At 37.4% G+C, this 22,472-nt stretch overlaps 1 protein-coding gene across 44 annotated transcripts in view; it reads left to right on the top strand.

Moving 5' to 3' along the window:
• The window catches only part of RBFOX1 (RNA binding fox-1 homolog 1), an 840,672-nt gene that overhangs the window by 626,645 nt on the left and 191,555 nt on the right, over positions 1 to 22,472 (top strand). Inside the window, exon 1 of one of the 44 annotated variants that reach the window (XM_054180680.1) lies at positions 13,467 to 13,532. The exons of 42 other annotated variants lie outside the window; for them this stretch is intronic. Coding sequence is in view for 1 of the 2 variants with exons in the window: in XM_054180644.1 (XP_054036619.1) it covers positions 13,711 to 13,848 (138 nt within the window). In the remaining variant the exon portion in view is untranslated. Of the gene's footprint in view, positions 1 to 13,466; positions 13,533 to 13,694; positions 13,849 to 22,472 lie in introns of those variants that run through there. One more of the 44 variants, XM_054180644.1, reaches the window with a different exon arrangement.

Here is a 22,472-nt window from a genome sequence, read left to right as displayed (position 1 = left end):
AAGTGTGAGTACAATGCTGAATTTGGCACTTGAGTTGCAGTACAAGGCTAGAATGTTCTGTTTAGTACGTCAGTGCAGTTGTCTTTTGTTTGAGAAGAAACGGAGAGATAAAAGTTAGTGAAATTAAAGACCTACGCTGTCAGAGAACTCCTTGAAGTGTTAGAAAGTTTATCTTAGTTTCTGTACAAAATAGTCAATGAATACTTTAGACTGTTTCATAAAATTGCATACTGAATGTTTACTGATAGTGTCAAGTGTTCTATACCCACTCACCTCCATGTTTTCATTTGTATGCTGCTTCTTAATGTCAGCTTATTTCCTTAGCTGCTTGGGTCCATATTTCAAGGCAGCAATGATAACTGAAGAAAACAGTAACAATGCTGAGCTGAGCAATTGTAGTTTGGTTGCTGCTGGGGCCAAGTATTGCAGGTTGTTCTTGGATGTTGCAGGCTTGGTGCTCTACAGGATAATCCACTGGCGCAGTTTGATGCCAAACATAAAAAGAATCATCTTTTTTTTCAGGTTCACTGCAGTCCTCTGTGTTCCTCATCCATTTGCTTACTTTACACAATTGTAATTTCAATGAAAACTTCATCAGGCAGTGTTTTGGTTTGGTTTTAATTTATGCTGTGGTTAAGAACTTAACTTTGCCAGCCAGTAAAGAGAATGATGGCGGGATGGTAGTGAAAAAAAATGTGGTGTAGTTCTGTTCATGTGACTTCTGGATAAATCCTTGAATTACTGTATTGAAGATGCTTGAAATGTTGCATTTGTTGCTGACAGGAAAACTAGGAGAATCTATCGGCACTGCACAGTGGATGGGCTACATTCCTCAAATAATCCAGTCAATTAAAAATTGATTTTTGTTCTAGGCAGCATAGTGGTAATGTAGTGGGGAGTCAGTGTATGCATTACCAACAGAGCTCACATCAGTTAAGTGATATTTAGGTGATCTTCTGTCATGGGAGAAAGCAGTGCAGTTGATGATCTTTGCTACTGAAGAAGCTAAATTGAAGTGTCAGATACCAGAATTGCATTTTATTTCTAATATGTTGGCCTGCCAGCCTGGGAGAAGCTATGTGAAGTCTGTGAATACAAAGGGACAAAAGTGCTAAATCTAGCAGAAACTGAATGGTTTGGGGAAGATTAAACTATAACATGGCTTTTAGAGCCTTCAAGTAAATGCATTTCAAGAAATTGAATCTTGAACTCCAGTTGCTGGACCTTTTGTCTGCTACCTTTCTCCTGGCAGCAGATCTAAAGTAAATGAGAGATATACATAGTTTAAATTGCACCAATCTTGTTTATTGAAAGGGGTTAGAATGCCACTGAAAAGTTTGAAGAAAATCTTAAGGTAGTTGCACTGAGAACAAAAAAAGCCTAAAGGTGTTCCTTGACAAATTTTCTGACCTTGCATTTGCAAGATTCTGTGTTGCAGAATCTAAAGAGGGTGTTTTGGTTTTTTTTCCTGGTATTGGAGACACGGAAAGTTGCAGTCATGCAGGTGGGTCTGTGTCTTGATTCATTAAAGCATCTAATGTTAACGGTAGCTTTGCAAATGTTCCAACCAAACAGATAACATGCAAAAAGATTTATCTGAGGTTCTTGGCTATGAGAGGGTGCTGAAGTCACATTTGCTTTTGGTTATGAGACATCCTGGTCAAACACCAGGACAGTAAAGGTGTATCATAGAAATTTTTTGAAGAAGATGCAGGATTTTCCTTCATAAAAAGCAATTGTAGGATGTTCTGGTGCATTCTGTGCTTCACATAAAAGGTGGCTACCTTTAAGAGGTGCATTAAATGATATCTATACCCTACTTCAGCCCTCTTGGAGGTTTTGTGAGGTTGAATTTCTTAATGTCTATGAAGTGCTTCGTAGTGTTCAGGTGGAAGGCACTGGACAAAATGGAAGTGGTCCTGTTGTTTAAAGTTTAGGCTCCACTTTTAAATGGATAGTGTTATGTCTATGCGTGCCATAAAACTGTTGCCATGATGTTTTAGTAACCTATTGACAAGCAGCTCACATCTGGAATTAGCTTTCAGAATGCAGTACTATCCATTTGTAAAATGAACACATCACAAATAGGTTGGAATGATGAGCAGTGGTCTGCAAAGTATTTCAGAGTGTGTGGCTGTGCAGTAATGTCATGCTGTATTTCTGAATGCTGCTTGACCTAAATGTTTGACATTTTTATGAAACTTACAAAGGGGACAGTGCATTTATAAACGTTAGCATCCCAAACTGTTCTCAGTGGGGAAGATTGGCACAAAGAAACGTGAATATTGATGATCAGTACAATCACTTTTGATCATCATGCTTTGTTTTAATCTAAGTTTTACTAAGTTGAAAATCTTCAGTAAGAAGTTGTCTCACCTGTGGCAGAAGTTTTCTTCATTATTCCTAGATCGTGTGAAGAGACAATAAATCAAATCACACATGTTTTTTAAATGTTATTATTGAGGTAAAATGCCTGTGGGTATTAGTGCTTTGGTACTGGGAAAAAAATAATAAAGGGAAAGAAAAAACTGGTTTTGGGCTTCAGAACTCTTCAGTGTGATTTGAATACAAGTGGCTCGCTGTGATAAGTGTGTTAGACTCCCTTCTGTTAATTACAGTATTTCAAACGAGACTAATTGTGACAGCCACAGGCTCATATTATGCTAAATAATTCCTATAGTATTACTTTGAGGAGAAGCCTCCTCTTTCCCTCCCCAACCCCCCCCCAAGTGAATACTTTTTGATAGAACATTATAGTGTTAGAAACTCTGCACCACAAGCAGATGATATCTAATAACTTACTAGTTATCTGGTAAGTTTGAATTGTTTTACCTGGCACTGACAGGGGCAAGCACAAAATAGGATCAGATATTTGCTCCAAAACATCTTTTAAAACAAGTGTGTTACTCTGTTGTCTCTTTTTTTTTCTCTTTGTGTGTGTGTGTGTGTGTCAGTTTAGTTGATCTTTTGCTGTGACAGCTAGCTTATTATAAATACAGACTTTTTTCTCCAGGTTCTATTAAATAGATGGCATTTAAAAACATTATTTGCTGTTCTATTCTTCACCAGAATAGTGCAAAACAAGCTGGCTACGAATCTCAAGAGTAAATTTGGATAGTGTAGTTATCATAACATGGTATCTGGTACTACAGAAGTGCTCACTGACATTTTGTGAAATGAAAAGAAGTTGTCTGTTTTCCTATTAACTTTAAGTTTGTCCTTTGTAAATAGTTTGAAGCTGTAACTTTATCAGATGTATTTAGAAAGTACTAGGGTTGTAGTAACTTTTCTTTTACATTATTATTGTAGTTTTATCCAAATTCCACCAGGTGCTGCCAAAGAACATACAGCCAAAGCAAAATTTACAGCTGAAGTGGAAGTTGCTTAGAACATGTGTTCAGGCTTTCAGGAGTACAGCCATTAAAACCTCAGAAGTAGGAGCACCTTCCCTACATGTTTAAGAGCACTCCTCTTTTCTTTGTAACCAAGCCCTAGGAATCAAACAGCTTGATGCAGAATAACATCATTTGTGGGTATCATGATTGTTAAAATGCATTTTGGTCTTCTGACAGACAGATGTTCACTAACAGGCTATGAGTGGTGCCCTCTTAACAAATAGCTGTAGACATTTGTAAATACTAATTTTGTGTGCTGCAGTACCTTTTAATGAGATGTTCACATTACTAAAGATTAGAGTATTTTGTGGTTTGGTTCTGTTGTGTTTCTTATTCATTCCCCCCCCGCCTCGCCACCCCTTTAATCCATTAAGCAAAGTTCCTTTAGACACTTTATTCCCACTAACTTTGTTAAAAGACCTTTCTTTCTTTTGTTCCCCTTTTTGTCTTGCTGAGTCAGGAGTTTTGTATACCACCAATCAGTTCTGTTTCAGGTTTTGTCTCATTCTGGGAAGAAAATGTGCTTCCAAAAGCCAAGGCTTGCTTGAGGTAATAAGAACCCCAAACTTGTGACTGATCACAACAGTGCAGTGCAAAATGCTCAGGCAAACAGCACTCGTAGCAGCAGGAATCAATTCAGAGACTTGGCGCAGAGCAGTTTCTATCCTGCCTCCCTGGTGAGTTCAGCTATTGTGCTTATGACATAAAAAGCAGTGTGCATTTTAATTGCTATACTTCTTTTTGAACTGTTGCTCAAGTATCAGAATGGCTTAAGTCAAAAAGGCTGGATGATGGACAATGAGGGATCAGTTGCTAGCAAAGGTGTAATCAGTGTGTGCTAGTGTTGGTGAGGCAAAACCCCTGAATTAATTATTGCATTGGGCAAGGAACTTTAAGGGATTAGCCTCATAGCAGGTAATCACTAATGGCTGGCATGGCAGCATTGCACTCCAGAAATGCTGTGTTGTTTTCTTTTGTGCTTTATTTAATTAAAGCCTCAAGTTGATTGTCCTGCACAAATTGTTTATATTTGAATGTTTATTGAGTGTTCAACAGCAAAAAGGAAACAAAGGTTCTTTGGAGTAGTCTGGTGTACTCAGTGTGGATTGCAAAGATAAATGTGGTTAAGGGAAAAGGAAGGAAAAAATTAAATAGAGAAGTTACTTGAAGCAGAAACATTCAGAAATGTGCCTGTAGTTAAGTCTGCACAAAGAAACTCCATGCTTGAAAGAAATTCATGGCAGTGACTTTACCTGGTGATATTTAATTATTTATTTGTTGAGCATTATGTTTGCTTTCCCTTGGGGATATGATCTTCCTTGTTGCATCTCCCTCTTTCCACCAGAAAGTGTCAACTAATTACTTGATTATTGGATGTTTAAATTACTTCAGATCTCACAAAATGTCAGTATGCAAATACTTTGTTTCTTTTCAGAACTCTGTCTGTATAATAGCTCAATATCATCATCGTGTTCCCATTTTCCCACCATCCCAATGTACTTGACAGAGAGGGAGAAAAGAAAACAGGGGAAACATAAATTACCCTACCGATGTCAGATTGGATCAGTGCTTAAGCTAGTAGGTGTAATACAGATGCTGTGATCAGCTGCTCAGGGCCAAAATACTCACAGTCCTTGTGCTATTCTAATCAAAGGTACTGAAGATTGAGCAGTTCTCTGATGTGGTCTTATCAGTTTGAGTGTAATGTAAATCCTGTTACAGCAGCTTTGTCCGATCTGCCTGTAGCTTTGTTCTGAACCTTTCAGTAACAGTTCACTGAAGCAGAAAGAGCCTTGTGAATTGATATTATAAACCTGCATGGTTGCTTTATTCATTGTTGAAAGCAACAGAATATAACAGAAGTATTTATTTTAGTGGATTGAGGATACTTTTTTTTTTCCCTCTTTTTTTTTGAGTCAGTGTGAGCAGGGGAATAATGTTCTAAATGCAAAAGAGGAAAAGCTAATACTATAATCAGATCCATAGCATTCGGAGCACAATCTCATTGAAAGATAATGCAGAATACTGTATGTTTAATTTATTTTACACATTCGGAGAGATTGTTAAAATCCCAAAGTGTTGTTATTTCCTGCTGATGTAGGAAAAAATGTCAGGTGATACTATTATAATCAGGAAGTAATAGTCATGTGAAATAAAGGCTTCGCATAATGCACTTAGTCTTCCCCGACAGCTGCATTTTTCTAAGCACCGCCTACCCCTCTCTTTGGGACTGAGATGAGTCTTAGAAATTCAAGATTGTATTGTATTCACTTTCTTGCTGATGGGCATTCCTTACTGAAGTTCAAGAGCGTGAAATTTCTCTTTAGTCTCACTGCTTTGATATGGTATTTGCCTAATAATCAAACAAATTCAAGTGTGGAAGGAAAAAAAAAGGAGATAAAACTGCAATATCTTAAAATTAAGAGTCTGAAATATTAAATTGAGTTCCTTGTTAATAATGCAGTGGTGCTATGCTGACCCTTATTCTTGAAGATGAGTTTTAATGTTGCGCATCAATAAGAAATATTACAACTTTGGTACTTGAAAGAAGGAATGCAGTATTTGAACCTCTGAAGTGTCATGTAATCTAAAACTTCTGCCTTTTATACTTTAAAGATTTGCTGAAGAAATTTAATTGACCTTTGTGAATTATGCAGCTATGAAAGCCCAATGTGATTTGCAGGTGTTTGTGTGTGCTGTCAATGAGTTCTTCTGAGTACGCATTTGCTTCTGTATGGGGATAGGAAGATTTACAAAGTTAGTTCTGCCACCACTAAAAGGAGTTCCAAATGGAAATCACCCAGAAAGTTATTAAAGATAGAAATATTTTCCTGTTCAGCTTCAAATTTCATGTTCAGTTTGTAGGTTTGGTTTGGGGTTTTTGTTGTTTGTTTTTTTTTAAACGCTGATGAAAAAGTTAGTGGTAAACCGCTGCTTGTTTGGGGTTTTTTCATGTAACAATTTTAAATATCTAAGGAAAAAGAAAGATATGCTTAACTACAGAAAAAGAAGATAAGCAGCTTGTCACCTCTTCCCTGAAATTAATAGATATAAGAATTACTTTTGTGGAGAGTAAGGTATTTAACTTTTGTATTTCATATTTGTCTTCTGCTTAATTTCACATAATATTCCACGGATAGACTTTGTTCTGGTTTTACCTCATGGCATAAGCAACCCCAGATAACCAGAGGTCAAAGCCCATCTTCAAAATGATGTAAAAACAAAAACCAAAACAACCCACTGTCATCTGTGATGCAGAGTCCTCCTTTGAGACCCCGACTGGGGGTATGTTGTATCTGTTATGAGTGCCTGGGTGAAAGGTAGAGCTTCTGTAACTCAGGGGGAGAACATGATGTGCCCATCCTATCTCTGGACCATCAAAGTAAGACTGAAAGCTCTGAAAGAACTAAATTGCAATCAGAGAGATGTCTGGTTTTGTTTCATGGTGATACTTGTATGTCTTCAGTGCTTCTTTATGTGTACTGTAACATGTTTCCATGTGGGAGCAGCAATCAAAGTTTGGGTGGATACAAAGCACTGTCTCAGAAATCTTGGTATGCGACATAAAAGATGTAGCTACCTTATGGGTTAGGAAGTGGAAAACATTATTTGTTTCATTTTATTTTCAATTTTTTATTCCCAGGTAAAATAGTAAGAAAATACAAATATTTTTGGTTAACATCACATATTTAAATTATTTCAGTGTGACAGGAATGCTAGCCGTTCCTCTCGTTACATATCATAAAGCTGTATGAGCTCTCATAGGATGAGTGGTGTTATTAATCCTTGCCAAAGGTCCCGGAGGTTTCAGTGAATCTCTGGAACAGTAGGCAGTGCAGATGTAAACTGTGTAACAAACACCATGATCTGTCAATCTCAAATGGTTATTAATTGCTTCGTTCTCATTTTAAATTCCAGCTAAATAAGTCCGACAGTAAAATGTAAAGTGGAATAAATTGACTTAATTTTGCAGAATACCAACTTTTTGGTGTTGTACCCACACAGATCATCAATCCAGATGTTTTGTATATTGGCCACAAGGCACTCATGTCCCTAGATTCTGAAAACATACCTGTTTGTATTAATAAGATGAATGTGTCTCTAATTTAGTAGTCTGGTGGTCTTTCTGTTCTCACCGCAAACATTTGCATTGATTAGATGCTAAAACAAGGCCTGTTTGCAAGGCCACAAAGCTGACTTGCTTCAATTTGATTTGTTGTTGTTTCTTTCAATGTAAATATTTTTTTTAACTGTGTTTTGTTTGCTTTATTTTGTTTTGTTTTTTTCTTCCAAGGTAAGTCTTTGGCATTTCTAAAAGGATTATGAAAATAAAAGATGTATCTGTAGTGTTCTGGTTTCATATTTATGTGTCTCTGTCTTCTGAAGTTTGTGAAATGTCTTGCAGATCTGTTTTTATATTGAATCTTCTCTCTGAAACAATTCCTCCCATTTTGTACTTTATCAAACTGTAATATTTGTCCAAGGATAAGCTGCATCCAGCATTTTGTTAACAGAAATGCGAAGTGACAGACTGGCTAAAACAAAATCTCTGTGCCAAAGAAACAGATATTACTTCTTTCCCACCGATTACTGTACACCTGGACACTGAAGACACCGAGATTGCAGATGCACTAAGGTTTCATATTGATCCGTGTTAAACTAATTTGATCAGAAGAGAGACTTCTGTATCATGTTATTTTCTCCTATAGTATTTGATTGAGATGGTCAAACATTGAGAATATTGTGCAGGGAAAGGAGGGATTGGAAAAGAGGGACATTAAAAAAAGTAATACAGATTTCTTAGATATATTTTGTTTGCATTGATTTGCAGTACAGATATGTATCTTTTGATGGCATCTGTCTTCAAAATAATAGTATAATAGAGAGTATTCTGCTACATATTTTTTTATTTTTATTACTACTTTTTACTGTTATTTGTAGAATGATTTAATCATTGAAGCTGGTCAGTAACTGCACACTCAGCAAAGATGGTTTTTCTTTATTGGATTTTAAATGTTTTTTGGCAAAATACAAGACACTCATAGTAATCATGCAAGAATATGAAGTTGAAAAATGTCTTAAGAACTGCAGAGGAGGTTTTGCAGCACGGGCAAAAGAAAGCATGAATTATATTCTAGTCTTGCAGAAGTAGGTCTTGAGCTACACGGAATGCTCAGTCCAACAGAAGACAGTCTACTGTCTGCTCTTTAGTTCAGGTTTATCTAACTGTGACTTGACAGATCAGAGTCAGTGGTGACTGCTGTGGTTGGAAGAGTCCCTTTTCTTGATGCTTTGCTTCCAAGGTACTAGAAAGGTAGGATGCAGGTACTTAAAAAGCCTGGGAAGGGTTCATAATTTCAGATGTTCGTTCACTGCATTTGTTTTGGTACACATGATGATAGTCTGAGCCTTCTATGCACAGGGAGAAGGGAAGTTAGGTTGCTGATGTCCCACTGCATCTGCTGTCCTCCAGGTCATACTGGCTGAGACAAGGACGGTATCAACTGATTGGCATTCATCTCTCCCAACTCTGCGACAAGTTTGAACAAGGGAGGGATGCCCTGCTGTCCCTTTCCTTAATCACAGCAGGAAGCACACCTTTTATGTAGAGTCACTGCTTTAGGCAAACAGAGAAAAGTTCAGTGGGATTTTTCTTGCTGATCTTTATTTCTGTAAAGGAAAGAGATAATCTGAAAATTATCTGGTCTAAAAGTTTAATATTAAGAAATGGGAAACTATTAGCTCTCTGTCACTCCCTGACTGATATCCTAACTTTGTCCCTGGATCTGGTATTGGATGTCTTCTGTCCAATGGCATGAAAGTCAGACTGAAAGCATCCATTTTGTATAAACTGAGAGGAGGCTGGTTGTGGAGTACTGTGGTATAAATCTAAGTGAGACAGAAAGGGTAGTGTCATCACAGCATTTGCAGAGCAGTTTTTATTTTTACTTTTGCTTGCAGGTATAGCTCAGGACAGGGGAAATGTTGGATATTGCTTTCTCTTCCTTTTTTTTTGGCTCAGGAGATAGTACACTTTGTGAAGAGTGCATTTGTTAGTCTCTGTCATATTTATATTAAGGATATAACAGGATCCTGCTGCACCATCAATTGCTTTTCATTACCCTTGTCTTTGCTTGCAAAGGTCAGCACCTTGCATGTGAATCAAATTTGGAAAAGTGTATTTTCTTTAGAAGTGGAACTGCCATCTGAATTAAAAGGCTGTGCTGGTTGAGCAAGTTGATATAACATATTCTTGAGTTTTTTAACTCTTGCATAAAGTTAATTCAGCACCTTTGTGTGGGCAGATTGTATTCTTCCCTGCCAGAGTTGCAGTTGCTTTTGTTTTGTTTCACATTTGAATAATACATTTGATTACCATGGCAAATGTTGCAGTGTATGCATGCCTGACTGTAGTGCCTAATTAACTGATGATAACAAGGCAGGATTGCCCTCTTCTCTTTCATAAGCAATCATATACATGACAGTTCTTTTATCTTTCTTCAAAATTGAGTTGCTCTCCTGACCCTTAAGCAGCTCCTGTTTTGTGTGTTTACCTCTGATGTCTTTGCAAGACTGCTAATTTTCTGTGGCGTATCCTATCTAGTTGTAATTAACACATCGAACAGCGAAGAAGTAGTTCTGCTTGCAGATGCCTAATGGAGGAATGCTTTCTTCCAGTAATTATACAGCTTCATTTTACTGATTTGCATTGACATACATGGAGTTCTTTTTTTCCTTTCTTTTTTTTTTTTTTTTTAAAGGTTATTTATTTATTTATTTATTTAGGAGAACATCTACAATGGTATAGTTCTGTTTAGGTAGGGAAAACAAACTAAAAATGAAGGCTAATTTGCTATAGTTTACCTGCGCTTAGTACGCTTAAAAGCAGTCAGAGGTAAGTTTGATAAAGGCTTGCATCTAGCAAAGTTAAATTGGAGGTAAACACTGCTGTCATCTTGCATGTATGTAATCCTGAAGTCAAAGGCCTGCTCATATAATTAGAAACTTCAAGAAGCACTTGACCTATTTAAAGGAAGCATTAAAGTGACAAGTATATAAAGCAAATGTTTTCCAGCATTGTATCTTAAAAAACCCTGAACTTTTCAAATAAATGAGACTAGGATTTCTGTTTATCGTTTTACAGCTGGGCTGAGATTAAAGCCATAATGAATACAAGTTCAAAGAGAAAAAGGTATAAGAGAAAAGGTTGGTAGTTACAGCAATAAAAACAGGGGCAAAAAGAACAGCTTTTCTGAAGGGCTCAGGCTGGAATAATAATGATAGAATTGTCTAAATCGATATATCTCTTGTCAGCCTCACGTCTGATGTTTGAATCAGTCAGGCCTTTTCTGCAAGAGCTTTCCTCAGGAATATTGAATTATTTATTATTTGTATCTTTTTTCCTTCCCTTTCTGATGCTTTTTTTCTTCTTCTTTTTTTTTTTTTTTTTTTTTTTTCCCCTGACTTAGTAAAATTTGTTTTTTATGCTGCCAGGTTCAATGTTGTCTGCTGTTTGATAAATAGCAGTAATTGGGTGTATAGCAGAAGTCATGTAAAAATGTATGACTTCAATTACATCTAGAACAATTTTTCCTTTGTATTGATCTCTTGCCTTTTTTTTTTTTTTGCCTTTTTTTTTTTTTTTTACCCTGTATAAGATCTGTTCTTCATAGCCTCCAGTGCTGAGTTTGTAAAGAATTACTCTATGTCCATATGTTGGCATGCACTTTTGAACCCATGCATCTTTTTTTCAGAAATGGAGTGCTGTCTGGAATCAGCTCTGTCTAAGCAGAGAGTGAAAAATCAGAGTCTTTCAAATAGTGAAATATTCACATTGTATTCCAGTCAGATGAGGATTAGTTTAAAGTTACAATGCCTACTTCCCGTCCCTGTTTCTCTTATCAAGCTAATGGAGTGAGGGTACTGGCCAATTAATGAAAAAAAATCTTGTATTAATAATTATAATTTAAGGAAAAACAAATCTAAATGTGTTTAGAAAGTCACTTCCCTGCAGTAAATCTCTGCTCATTTACAGCTGTCCACCATAGTGTACAGCCTTGTAAATGTTGTCAAGGCTGCTCAGGTAACAGAAATGTACTGTTTGTAGTTTCAAATATTTTGTCAGAATTTTCTTTATGTTCCAGCTGTGAGGCTTTAAAATAGTTTCCTTTTTTCACCCCTCTTTATGTCAGTGCATGACAAAAATAATTTCATCCAGAAGTTTGTTGTTGATTTATTATAAAATGAGTTATTGCCCTGAAATGCCTTTGTGGGTCAGAACAAAAGATGGGCTGCATTTCATATTTGTACTGGCATTATGCTGTGCTTTGGTATGGGGTGATGGACTTGGTTAGAAGTTTAGGTTTGAATCAAGGCTTTAACTGAGTTACAGGCTTTCTGCACTGGACTTGTGCATAGGGTGCTGCTGTGGCCTGTTGTGCATGTTGGTTTTCACTGTGCATTTTTGAGGGAAACACATTGGAATATTGCCTTGTCCTTATTAAGTGTATTTTTTCTGTTCATTACATAAGTCTTTGCTGCTGTGCTTCATGCTTCAAACTCTTCTAAAGTGAGATTCAAAGTAAACGGTTACATAAACAGTCATATTTATGCCATCCAGCAGTGGATCAAAGGGAATATTCCTCCACAATTGTGGTTAATTTATGTAATTTTAAAAATGTAATTACCTCGTGATTATTGCCTGCTTTATACAGCCCTATTTTGTGTTTCTAAAAAGCAGTCGTGCTCCAGGTTGCTAGTGGACAGGAGTGCTAAACAGACTGGCTATAACCTAAGTCCTGATCTTTCTGTGCTATGTGACCCCTTGTCATTACAGGGAGGGGAGAAGTGAGATCAGGAACTGCAGATTTTGCTTTGAACTGTTGTAATGATTCAGTGAATTGGTAGAGATTCGCTTATTTCTAGTGGGACTAATTCTCGGGACATATTTCAGGCTGTTAATGTGTGTATCCTTCAGAACGGTGTTTGTTGACAAAGAAACACCTTCTGTCTCTGAAGAGCTTTGTTTAGGAAACCCAAACTTGAACCCTTTGGAAACAGCTGTATAATGTAATTTATTTGAGGACCCTCAATAAATGCTTGAATTGTTCAGTAGATCATCAGATGAAGCTGGGGTTAAATAGATAAAAGGAACTTGGTGGTGTTTATACCCAAAGTCTTGTTTAAGCCTCACTAGTCTTCTGTTTTTTCCTGTAGCAGTTTGACAAAATTGCTTTTCCTAGCAGCAGGCTGTTAGGTGCTGTGCACAGAAACAAAACCCTATTGTTTTAGATTTTCTTTCATATCATGTAGGTGTCTATGCCATACCACCCACACAGTAAAGCAAGTGAGCTGTGAAATATATTCATTGTTAGAGTACAGGGGAAATGGAGGCAAGCAATCGGCAGTAATAATGTACGACAGCAAGGGGAGGCTGCCAACATTACCTGCATTATTTCGGTTGCCTTTTTCATTATAGGTTCGGGAAATAGGCAGCAATTCGATTATGGCATGATTTGGGATGGAATTGCTTGCCGTTCACTGACCCTGTCACAAGGGGATCAAATGAGAAGTCAGCTCAAATAAAGTTTATAGTGCATTAACTGGACCAAGCATTGCCTAGCCTGGGAGCATGATTTTTCATCTTCCAGGGTTTTGTAACTGCTTCTCAGATATATTTGTACCTTAGGGCGAGGAGGAGGGGGGGTGGTGAAGAAGAAGAAGAGGAGAGAGAAGGGGGGGGAAGAAAGAGAGAGAAAAAAAAAAAAAAAAGGGAAAAAAGAGGAGGATTGGCTGAGATGTATAGGAATGAGCTAGTTGGCCAATAGTGTACATTCCCCTCCCCTCCCATGTGCAAATCTCGGCTCCTCTCTAGCTTGTGAGAAGCAGCATGATTAATAACACTGAGGGAACCTGCCTGTTGGATTATTAATTTTCCATCCTTTTTCCTTTCTCTTTACGCATACCCCTGATGCTTTGCCTTTTTTAAAAACAGCTTTGCTTTTCCCTACCCCCCCCCCCCCCTTTTTTTTTCTTTTTCCTTTTTCCTTTTTTTTTTTTTTTTTCCCATGGAGCTAACCACTAGTCACTAACATTCTCGTGGCTATCCAACCCTGCAAGGGCTTGCTTCACAGTGGGGTGAGTTTGTATATTAAAATAGGGGATTCTGCAAGGAAGCAGGAACAACAAAAAGAAAGAAAGAAAGAAAAATAAAAAAAGAAAGCAAACCCATCCCTGTGATGCTTGATTACAGTACAGTTGCCTTTAGCTACAACTGCTAAAACTCACGTTAATGCTGACCTAGAAGGCAAGAAATATGTTGCAGTGTCTGGCTGTTAGTTCTGGAGAGGACTGCACTGCGTGGACAGCTAAACATTGCTTCTCGGTATTGAAACTAACTGAAATTGGCCCTAAAAACCTTGATTGCATAGAGGGTAGAAAATGGGAGTTAATGGTAGGTAATTGGACAAGCTGCGGGGCTTTTGTTGGTGATGCTCGTGGGGTTTTTCTTCTTTTTATTTTTTTTTAAACCAGGCTTTTACAAGACTCATTGTAATGAAAATAGTTTTCGTTTGGCAGTCACAGTGAGATCATTGTGAAGTCGTGTGATTTTTCGGGGAACAATGCTGATAACATTGCATTTACAGATCACTGCTTGCTGAGCATGGGATGTTGGGGGGGGAAACCTCCAGCTAGCTGGGGCCAGTTTAGGTGGAATTCGGTCCAAGGGGTGCTGCGCGCGTTTACACGAGCGGGTGGTACCGCGGGGCTCTCGCTTTTGATTCGCTGACCAGGTCATGTGTCCGGGCTGTGTGACGGGAAAGGGGATGTGGCACCCCTGCTCTGATCAGCTTTATCAAGTTTCTGTAATATAATACAATACTATTGCTATGGTTTATTATTAAAAAAAACACCACACAATATAACAGGGTTAAAAAAAATAAATCCTTTAATTCACAGTTTAAGACAATCAAATACCAAGAGTTGTGTGCCTTAAAGCACAGTACAGACTATATAAACTTCTTCATTAAAATCGAAGAAGTAAAATGTTGGTAAACTAATACCAAGTAATTTTTATAACTATATATATTAATGCATGTGTACATACAGCTACTAGTTTGTGAAGGGAGCAGAGAAGACAATGCATGAAGAAAGCACTGCTCATGTGTTTTGACTGAAGGTGGGAAGCGCTGCTGTGCATTCTTTTAACCTATGCAACAGAGCTCCAGTGATAAGGAAACAAGGAGTATAATTTGGCTTATCTGGGTTTATATAATATATGCATTGCACTGGCTGTAATTTTGATTTTTTTTACCCTGAATTTGTGTGTTTATATTTTGTCTTGTTATCTAAAAGCATTGCTACAAGAAAGACAAAAGATTGTCCACCTAATGCCAGTACAGATAGTATGTGTACAGGCATCCTGTGCATCATACCATGGAGTCACAGAATATCTGGAGTTGGAAGAGACCCATAAGGATCACTGAGTCCAAATCCCACACATATATGCAATATACAGAACCTAGCTATATGTCATGTATTTGTCTTCTAGCATTTAGCCAAAAGGAACTCTTTAATAAACTCAAGATGCTCTTTTTCTTGCTGGTCTCTAAATTGACTTTGACTATGTTACACCTGCTTGTTAACAGCACACACAGTATTCAGTGTATTGGCTTTGTCTTTACAATATTCCACATAATGAGGTCTTTCTACTTGGCACACATGTTGTCATTCTTAATTTTTTGTTGCTTTTTATTAGCAATTCTTACCTCACTTTGGAAGGACCTGGTTTGTGCCAGAAGGTAGTTTCTCATGTTGCTTGGAAGGGGAAAAAAAAAAAGCTGTTTCCAGTTCAAATTTGAGATGCACAGAAAACTTGGGGGCAGTGCTTTTTGATTGGCTTATTTATTTATTTATTTATTATCTTATTGCATGTGAGATTATCAGTACATTAGTAGAAGGAATTGTCATTGATTAATTACTCAGCCCTAATTGTTTTTTATTCCTTTCTGCTATATTAATGTTAGTGATGTCATGTTTTGGTGTACATGAACACTATGGCAGTGCAACAGAAGCACTGAAACTACTGTAGCTGGCTATGCTCAGAAGAGCATCGATGAGAATCCATTTCAGTTTAAAAGATGTGGTGTACTTTTGATTTGATAGTGTAACTGTTTCTCTATAACGCAGAAGCAAGCCTATGACAACAATGAAAAATATATTTGCCAGTCCAGTCTCGTTCTGACATTTGCATGTGCTTTATGTTGCTGTTTACTCTGTGATGTGCCTGTATCAAGTAATACCTTATTTTGACAACTAGCTAGTATAATAGTAGCTTTGAAAAATATCTTAAGCTGAAACATAGCTGTCTGGGTTGCTTTGTGTGTGTGTGTTTGTTTTGGTTTGCCCTTATTTATTTTTTTGTTGGTATGGCTGAATACTCATGAATTCTGTTACTTTTGATACTAAGGAATTAGGTTATGTAAAACAATATCAAGAAATGTAATTTTTGATTAAGCAATTGAGCCAACCATCTTGCAACTCAGGCCACAAATGTAAATGATATTATGTTGACTTTTACACCCCAAATAATACAGATCTGTGAGGTGTTAATAAGCTAGTGCATGTAGGTTTTATAATCTAATGAAACATTTTATAATCTTACGGAACATCAAAACTGAATGTCAATAAGATTGTCTCAGAATTAAACAGTAGATGTGTGCATTTGTAGTTTTGCTTGTGTTTTGTGTTGTGGTTTTGTTTTGCTAAAAGTAACTGGGAAGAGAGTAATTGACCAGGAATAATTCTGTAACAAGTGTTTAAAAATGTGGTGGATAGAATCTCTTGTACTGTTCATACACATCACAGCATTGCAACAGTTACAGGTATTTTCTTCACAGTATAACTAACAGATTTGTCCATAATACTGCCTCCAAACCATGCAAGCCTTAGCTTATCTCAGTTTGCTTGCACATTGTTGACACACACACACACAGTCTCAGTTATCTGAAGAATGGACAGGATTGTTGAATGCAAATTATTTACTTTCTTCATTTATTTTGTTATCTGTCTGACAGAATCACATATTTGGTGGTAAAAAGAGATTCCTTATCTCTGTAGGTCGGTACTTATGATGTGTCCACACGTTTAAAGACTAGTGGTAGTAATTCCTAAAGCTCTTAGAGAGGTGATTAGGGAGTCGTGATTGCTCACAAATTGAGTCTTTTTTTCTGCTTGACACTGATCCTGTGATAGTCTCCCCACTTAATCCTCACTAGCAATTTGCCTATAGTTGCAGCTAACAGGAGGTGATTAGAGGGGAGTTGCCCACTGCCTTTTTACTTCTGTTGTAGTGGCATGTTAGACAGAGGCTAGTGAATCAAAGCTGTTTTCCTATTAACTCAACACCTCCTAATGCATTAGAGCCACTTTTATCTAATAACAGTGTTCAGCTTCTAGCGCTATTTTAGTGTTACTTGGTATTCCTTTTAAAATATCACAATGAGCATTCTGGAAATTGGAGAACAAAAAGCACAAAGCCGAATACTGGAAGGTGAAAGCAAAATAATGAAACTAACAGATCTCATCTTTTATTAGCACATGCATGTAACCACCGATTAAAATTACAGAGAATTTTCTCCCTGAATCAATAGGCAAGCAGACTCCACTTTCTCTGAACATTACCTTAATTGCAATCCCGATGACAGGTAACTGATGTAATACTTTTGAAGTGATAATGGAATGCGTTTACAAGTGAGAACACCCATGAATGGCTGATAATGAAGGGTTAAGTTTTCCAACTATTAGTTACCATGAAGAATAATATGAAGGACCAGAATGAAAATTTCTAAATATTTACTACTTTTTTATTTTAATCCACCTGTAAATTGTATCAACAATTAGATGACACTTAATATTTTATTAGTATAATACAGAAGCTTTACCCCGAAGCCTGCATTCTCTGGCTTCTAAGTGTTTCAAATAAAACTTCATACTTTTTTTTTGGTACTTTCCTGCTTTATTGGCAGATTTCTTAATTATTTTAATTAATTTATTTTAAAGGAACTATAGAAATGGATTTAAAAAACCTCTGTAGTGATGTAGGATCTGAGAAATAGCCAACAACAATCTGAGTTTGGTTTGTTTTTTGAGGGTAGCGAATTGAGATTTACTGCTTGCATTAAATATAGTGCCTATCTGTAATCATGTCCTGGCTTTACAAAGTCTACCTGTGGGCTGCATGTGAAGTGTGTGTTTAAATACTGTGACTAAGGTTACCATCCAAGTTAAAAATACTAAGGTGGCAGTTAACAAGAGCATCTCTAACTGGTAGGTAGTTGAGATGCAAGAACAAATGAGATGCCATTTCCATGGTTTACTAGACAATCTCTATTTTTCATTTATTCCTCTTTCTTCTTGTTGTGCTCTAGGTTCATTTTGCTGATGAGAAAGGTGTATTTCAGGATCACATTACAGGATGTATTTTAATTCCCTTGATTTAGAGTATACAATATGAGCAAGTTGTATCTTAACATGCATTAACAATTTGAAGTAGACTGCTAAAATATAGTGAAATGCTTATTCATTAGATGTTGGCTCTGACTCAGCCAGCTCATCCCACTGAGAGACACAGAAACCTCAAAAATGTCACAATTCCCTGTTTAATTTGATCCTACAGGACAAAACCAAACAAGACTGCAAAATTTTTCTGCTTTTAGCTTGAGAGATTATTTTATATGCAGTACAAGTATAGGTAGCTAAATAAATGTGTCTACCTGTCCTGAAATCATAAAACATGTCATAGTTTCTGAATTTGTCACGAGTCTATCATATATTTTGTCAATACATCTTCTTGAAAACAATAGACATCACTTTGCTCTGTCAGAATGCTATTTTCAAGCTCAGGGTTCTCTGTTGTTGTTGTTGTTGGGGTTGTCTTTTTAGAGAAGTACAAAGTATGGAAAAATCCTTGTGCCAGTGTTTATGCCTCTCTTCATTGGACTGGCTACAGCATATAGAATATCGCCAGCAGTCTAAATCGAGCCGCTCCAAAATCCCTGTTCCGTGTTTCCCATTTCACATACTGATGTTGTCCTGTCTGCAGCAGTCACAGAATCAAAGAATCACAGAAACAACCAGGTTGGAAAAGACCTTCAGGATCACCAAGTCCAACTGATAAAACTACTTTACAAGGTTCACCCCTAAACCATATCCCAAATCACTGCATCCAAAGAACCTTTAAACATATGTAGGGTTGGTGACTCAACCCCCTCCCTGGGCAGCACATTCCAATGCCTGAACACTTCTTACTGTGAATTTTTTTTTCCCAGTGTATAGAAGATGCATCCTTGCTATAAAGTGTGCCAGTCCAATAATTCTCATCCTGTGTTAAGTCCTTGGAAGCATGTGGTTGGATCATTAGGTAATCCCAGATGTAGCTGAATTCTGTTGCAGAAGCCAGTTTGCAGAAAACTCTGTTAACCTTTAGTCTTTATGTTTTGCTTTCAATTATACATTGTTTCTTACTCTTAATATGGCTTCGGAAATGTATCCCATAAATTTGCATAAGGCAGGCAAGTAGTAACACCTATCATTTGTCTTCTTTTCTTGGAAAATGGAAGACAGATGAATGTACTGTTTTCTATTGTATATTCATTTGGGTTTTTTCCTTTATGTGGAAAATACTAAATATTAAAAAGGACATGAATTCTGTTATCTAGAGCTGCTGGTATTATAAAACCATAAGCAAAAAAAAACCCCAAGAACCAAAGCATTTCAGAGCTATTTCTGAATTGGTTTTCGTGCTTTTTGAAGATATGAGATGCAGAACCATAGAAAATGCATGTAGCCTTTTCACAAGACACAGTGTGGTAAACTACTGCCTGACAGGGCATCTGTCTTCCAGAGCTGCAGGACTGCTTGATGTCCAGGACTTTAAAGTCTGCTTATTTAAGTAATATGTGTTCCTTTAGTTGTAAGGTGAAATGCTGCCAATCCATTTTTTAGAAGGACACTAAATAACAGATGATGGTTCCCATTATTCTAACCCACTTTCATGCAGAAAGGAGGCTCTGGTTTGGGTGTTTGTTTTTTGAAGTGCTGCTGAAAGAAGACACAGTCTCAAGCTGTGCCAGGCTTGAGGTAAGGAGAAAGTTTAGGCTTGAGGTGAGGAGAAAGTTCTTCACAGAGAGAGTTGTTAGCCATTGGACTGTGCTGCTCAGGCAGGTGGTGGAGTCCCCATCCCTGGAGGTGTTCAAAAAAGGATTGGATGTGGCACTTGAAGCCATGGTTTAGTTAGTCAGGAGGTGTTGGGTGATAGGTTGGACTTGATGATCTCTGAGGTCTTTTCCAACCTTACTGATTCTATGAATATATGATTATTATTTTTCTATGAAATAGCTGGAATATTTAATTTCCAAAGTTATGCAAACACCACCCCCCACCCCCCTTTTAGTCTCATAACCTATTAATTGTGATAGGTTGAAGCATTACTTTTGTAGTTTCAAAACTTAATAAAGATAATGGATTTATTTAAAAGGTAGATGTCTATATCATATTAATAGATGTTGTAATGTTGTTGGTAAAACTTTTCTCACTATCTTCTTTTGGAGGTCTTCAGGGTTGGAGCAGAGTAGAGCAGTTTTTAACTGGTGATTGCTGCCCAGAAATGTATAAGTTCTTTAAAATGAGTATAGGAAAATACTGGAACAGGTTGCCTAGGGATGTGGTTGAGACCCCATCCCTAGAGACATTCAAGGTTAGATTTGGTGGGTCCCAGGGCAGTCTGATATAGTTGGAGGTGTCCCTGCTGACTGCAGGGGGGATTTTACAAGATAACCTTTGAAGGTCCTTTCCACCCCCAATATGTTCTGTGAATCTGTGATAGACTGTATAGATCTATGGAAGTTTACAAAATTACTCCCCTAAAGCAACAGGACTACTAGTGATAGTTAAGGTGAAAATAAATCCCACAGTATGAGATAGGTGAAGTGAGAATGGATTCAGATTTCATGATATTAACAGGTTGCTATACTTTACCCAAGGATTAGTTATGAAATTGGACATTGCTGGATTTTATTCTTTCATCCTCTAAGTCTCTGATGCCCTGTCTAGTCTCATGTAATACAGCATCTCTCCTGGTGTGCTGTGGTGTCCCACATTTAGGTTGTGGTTAGAAGTGGTTTCCAGTTCCAAGTAAATGCTAAGGACACATTATGAGTCTATGTCAGGATAAAACCTGCAGTTTCCTCTCCTGCCATCTCTGGAAGGAAAACCCTGGTACATCAAATAGAAAGGGACAAGGACTGCTGTATTTTTGAGAATACTCCTACCCTACAATGGGTCCAGAACCTCAGTGAGTTATGATTCACATAGCAAAGCACAGCTCTGTTTGTGGTTGCAGACACTCCATGTTCCTGAGATGTACAGTATTGGCAGTTTATTTTACTTGGTCTTTCAGTGAATCATCTGTTAGCACATTGATGTTCTGGTTCCTTCAAAGTGCAATTCCTTGCTTCACAGTGTTTAAATACCACTGGGATGTCCTGTGGTTGCCTAGCCTGTGATTTTAGGAGTGAGAGGAGAGGGAGAAATTCAGTTTGGTTTCTGAGAGTAAAATTGGATTGTGTTGTACTAAAGTAACATGAGTAATGCAGACATGGAACATCAAACAGTGACCTTTAGTGTTACTTGTGCTTCTTTTTTCTTCAGTGGTCAGGCTTTTAGGGTACCTGATTGGACTTGGTTGTCAGGTATTTTTAGTCTCATTTCTGACTTTTAAAAATTGCAGTGCCATGAGAAGTTTTGTTGAGGCCCAGACTGTACTTCAGCAAAGTCAGGTCGTGTTGCTACAGCTCTAGGGGTGAGGAGGGAGGGAGGGCAGGCTTCAATGACTCCATAAATTATGTGACTCTGTGTAACTGAGGATGATATTTCAACTGGTATTGTGGTATTTTTATAATCAGCTTCCAGAGGATTTCCATCTTTTGTGAGTGTATATTAAAAATAATATCAAACCACAGCAATTCTAGCACCTTTTCTGTCTGCAGTCTAGAGGACAATCAGTAAAAGGCTGATTGAATCTTCTTTTGTATCTCCCATTGCTCACTTGGGTAGCAGGATGCTTCTGTTGGAGAGTGGAAAAATACACTTCCATACTTCACCCAGGTCCCAAGGTAAATAAGACAGCACTGCAAATGAATTAGGAAGTCCTGCCTCTCCTTGTATCTGTGTGAGATAATGTGCCTTTTGCCAAGATTTTATCTTAATCAGCCTCAGGCAGGTGTTAACATAAATTATAAAGTGCAACATCTGTATGAGGTGTGGAATTATTTTCTTTTGAAAAGTGGAATTTTATCAACTTCAGCCCCTGTGCTCCTTGTGAAATTCTTTCTGTAAAAACAGCTAAATGCTTTTATGACTTCAGAATTTTCATAGATGCAGGACCCACAGTCCACTAACAAGAAACTTTTCTGGCAATCCGTTTTTACCTCTTCCCTGACAGGTGAGCACATAACACACTGGCTCTTTGAAGCTGAGGATAGCGGGGAAAGCACACATTTATTGCTTAGAATTTTATTCCAGTAAAGTTTTTCAATGTCTTCTGAAGGAGAGAGAGTGTTATGAAGAACTGGTCTAAGAAAACAGAAAAGTTTGTACAGTCAGCATGGCTGCACGAATAATTTTGTTCACAGAGGCATCAAGAGCTCAATTTCCTGACAGCAATGAGTCTATTTCTTTACAATGATAGAAAATGCCAGATTGCATTGGGATATCAAAGTGGGAGATAATCACATCTAAAAATACTTGCTCTCTTGTCTTTTATACCTTGAGAAAGTTACTTGGTTTCAGTGATTCTAATATTATGTATGCTTCTTTATATAGAACAGTAAAAGGTAAGCATTTTTGGTTTGCTTCCTCTTGCATCAGTTTTGTTGATTTCTTGAGAAACTTTTATAGTTACTATTCAGGTTGTGGGAAATTTTAGAGATTCAGCAGTGCAAAAGTTACAGGCAAGGCCTATTCTTCATCCTTCTTCTTTGAAGGCTACCTAAAGACAGGACTTTTGAGACATAATGT

The sequence above is a fragment of the Dryobates pubescens genome, chromosome 4, assembly GCF_014839835.1.
Source record: "Dryobates pubescens isolate bDryPub1 chromosome 4, bDryPub1.pri, whole genome shotgun sequence".
NCBI classification, from domain to species: Eukaryota; Metazoa; Chordata; class Aves; order Piciformes; family Picidae; genus Dryobates; species Dryobates pubescens.
This window is presented reverse-complemented; position numbering and strand designations above follow the sequence as displayed.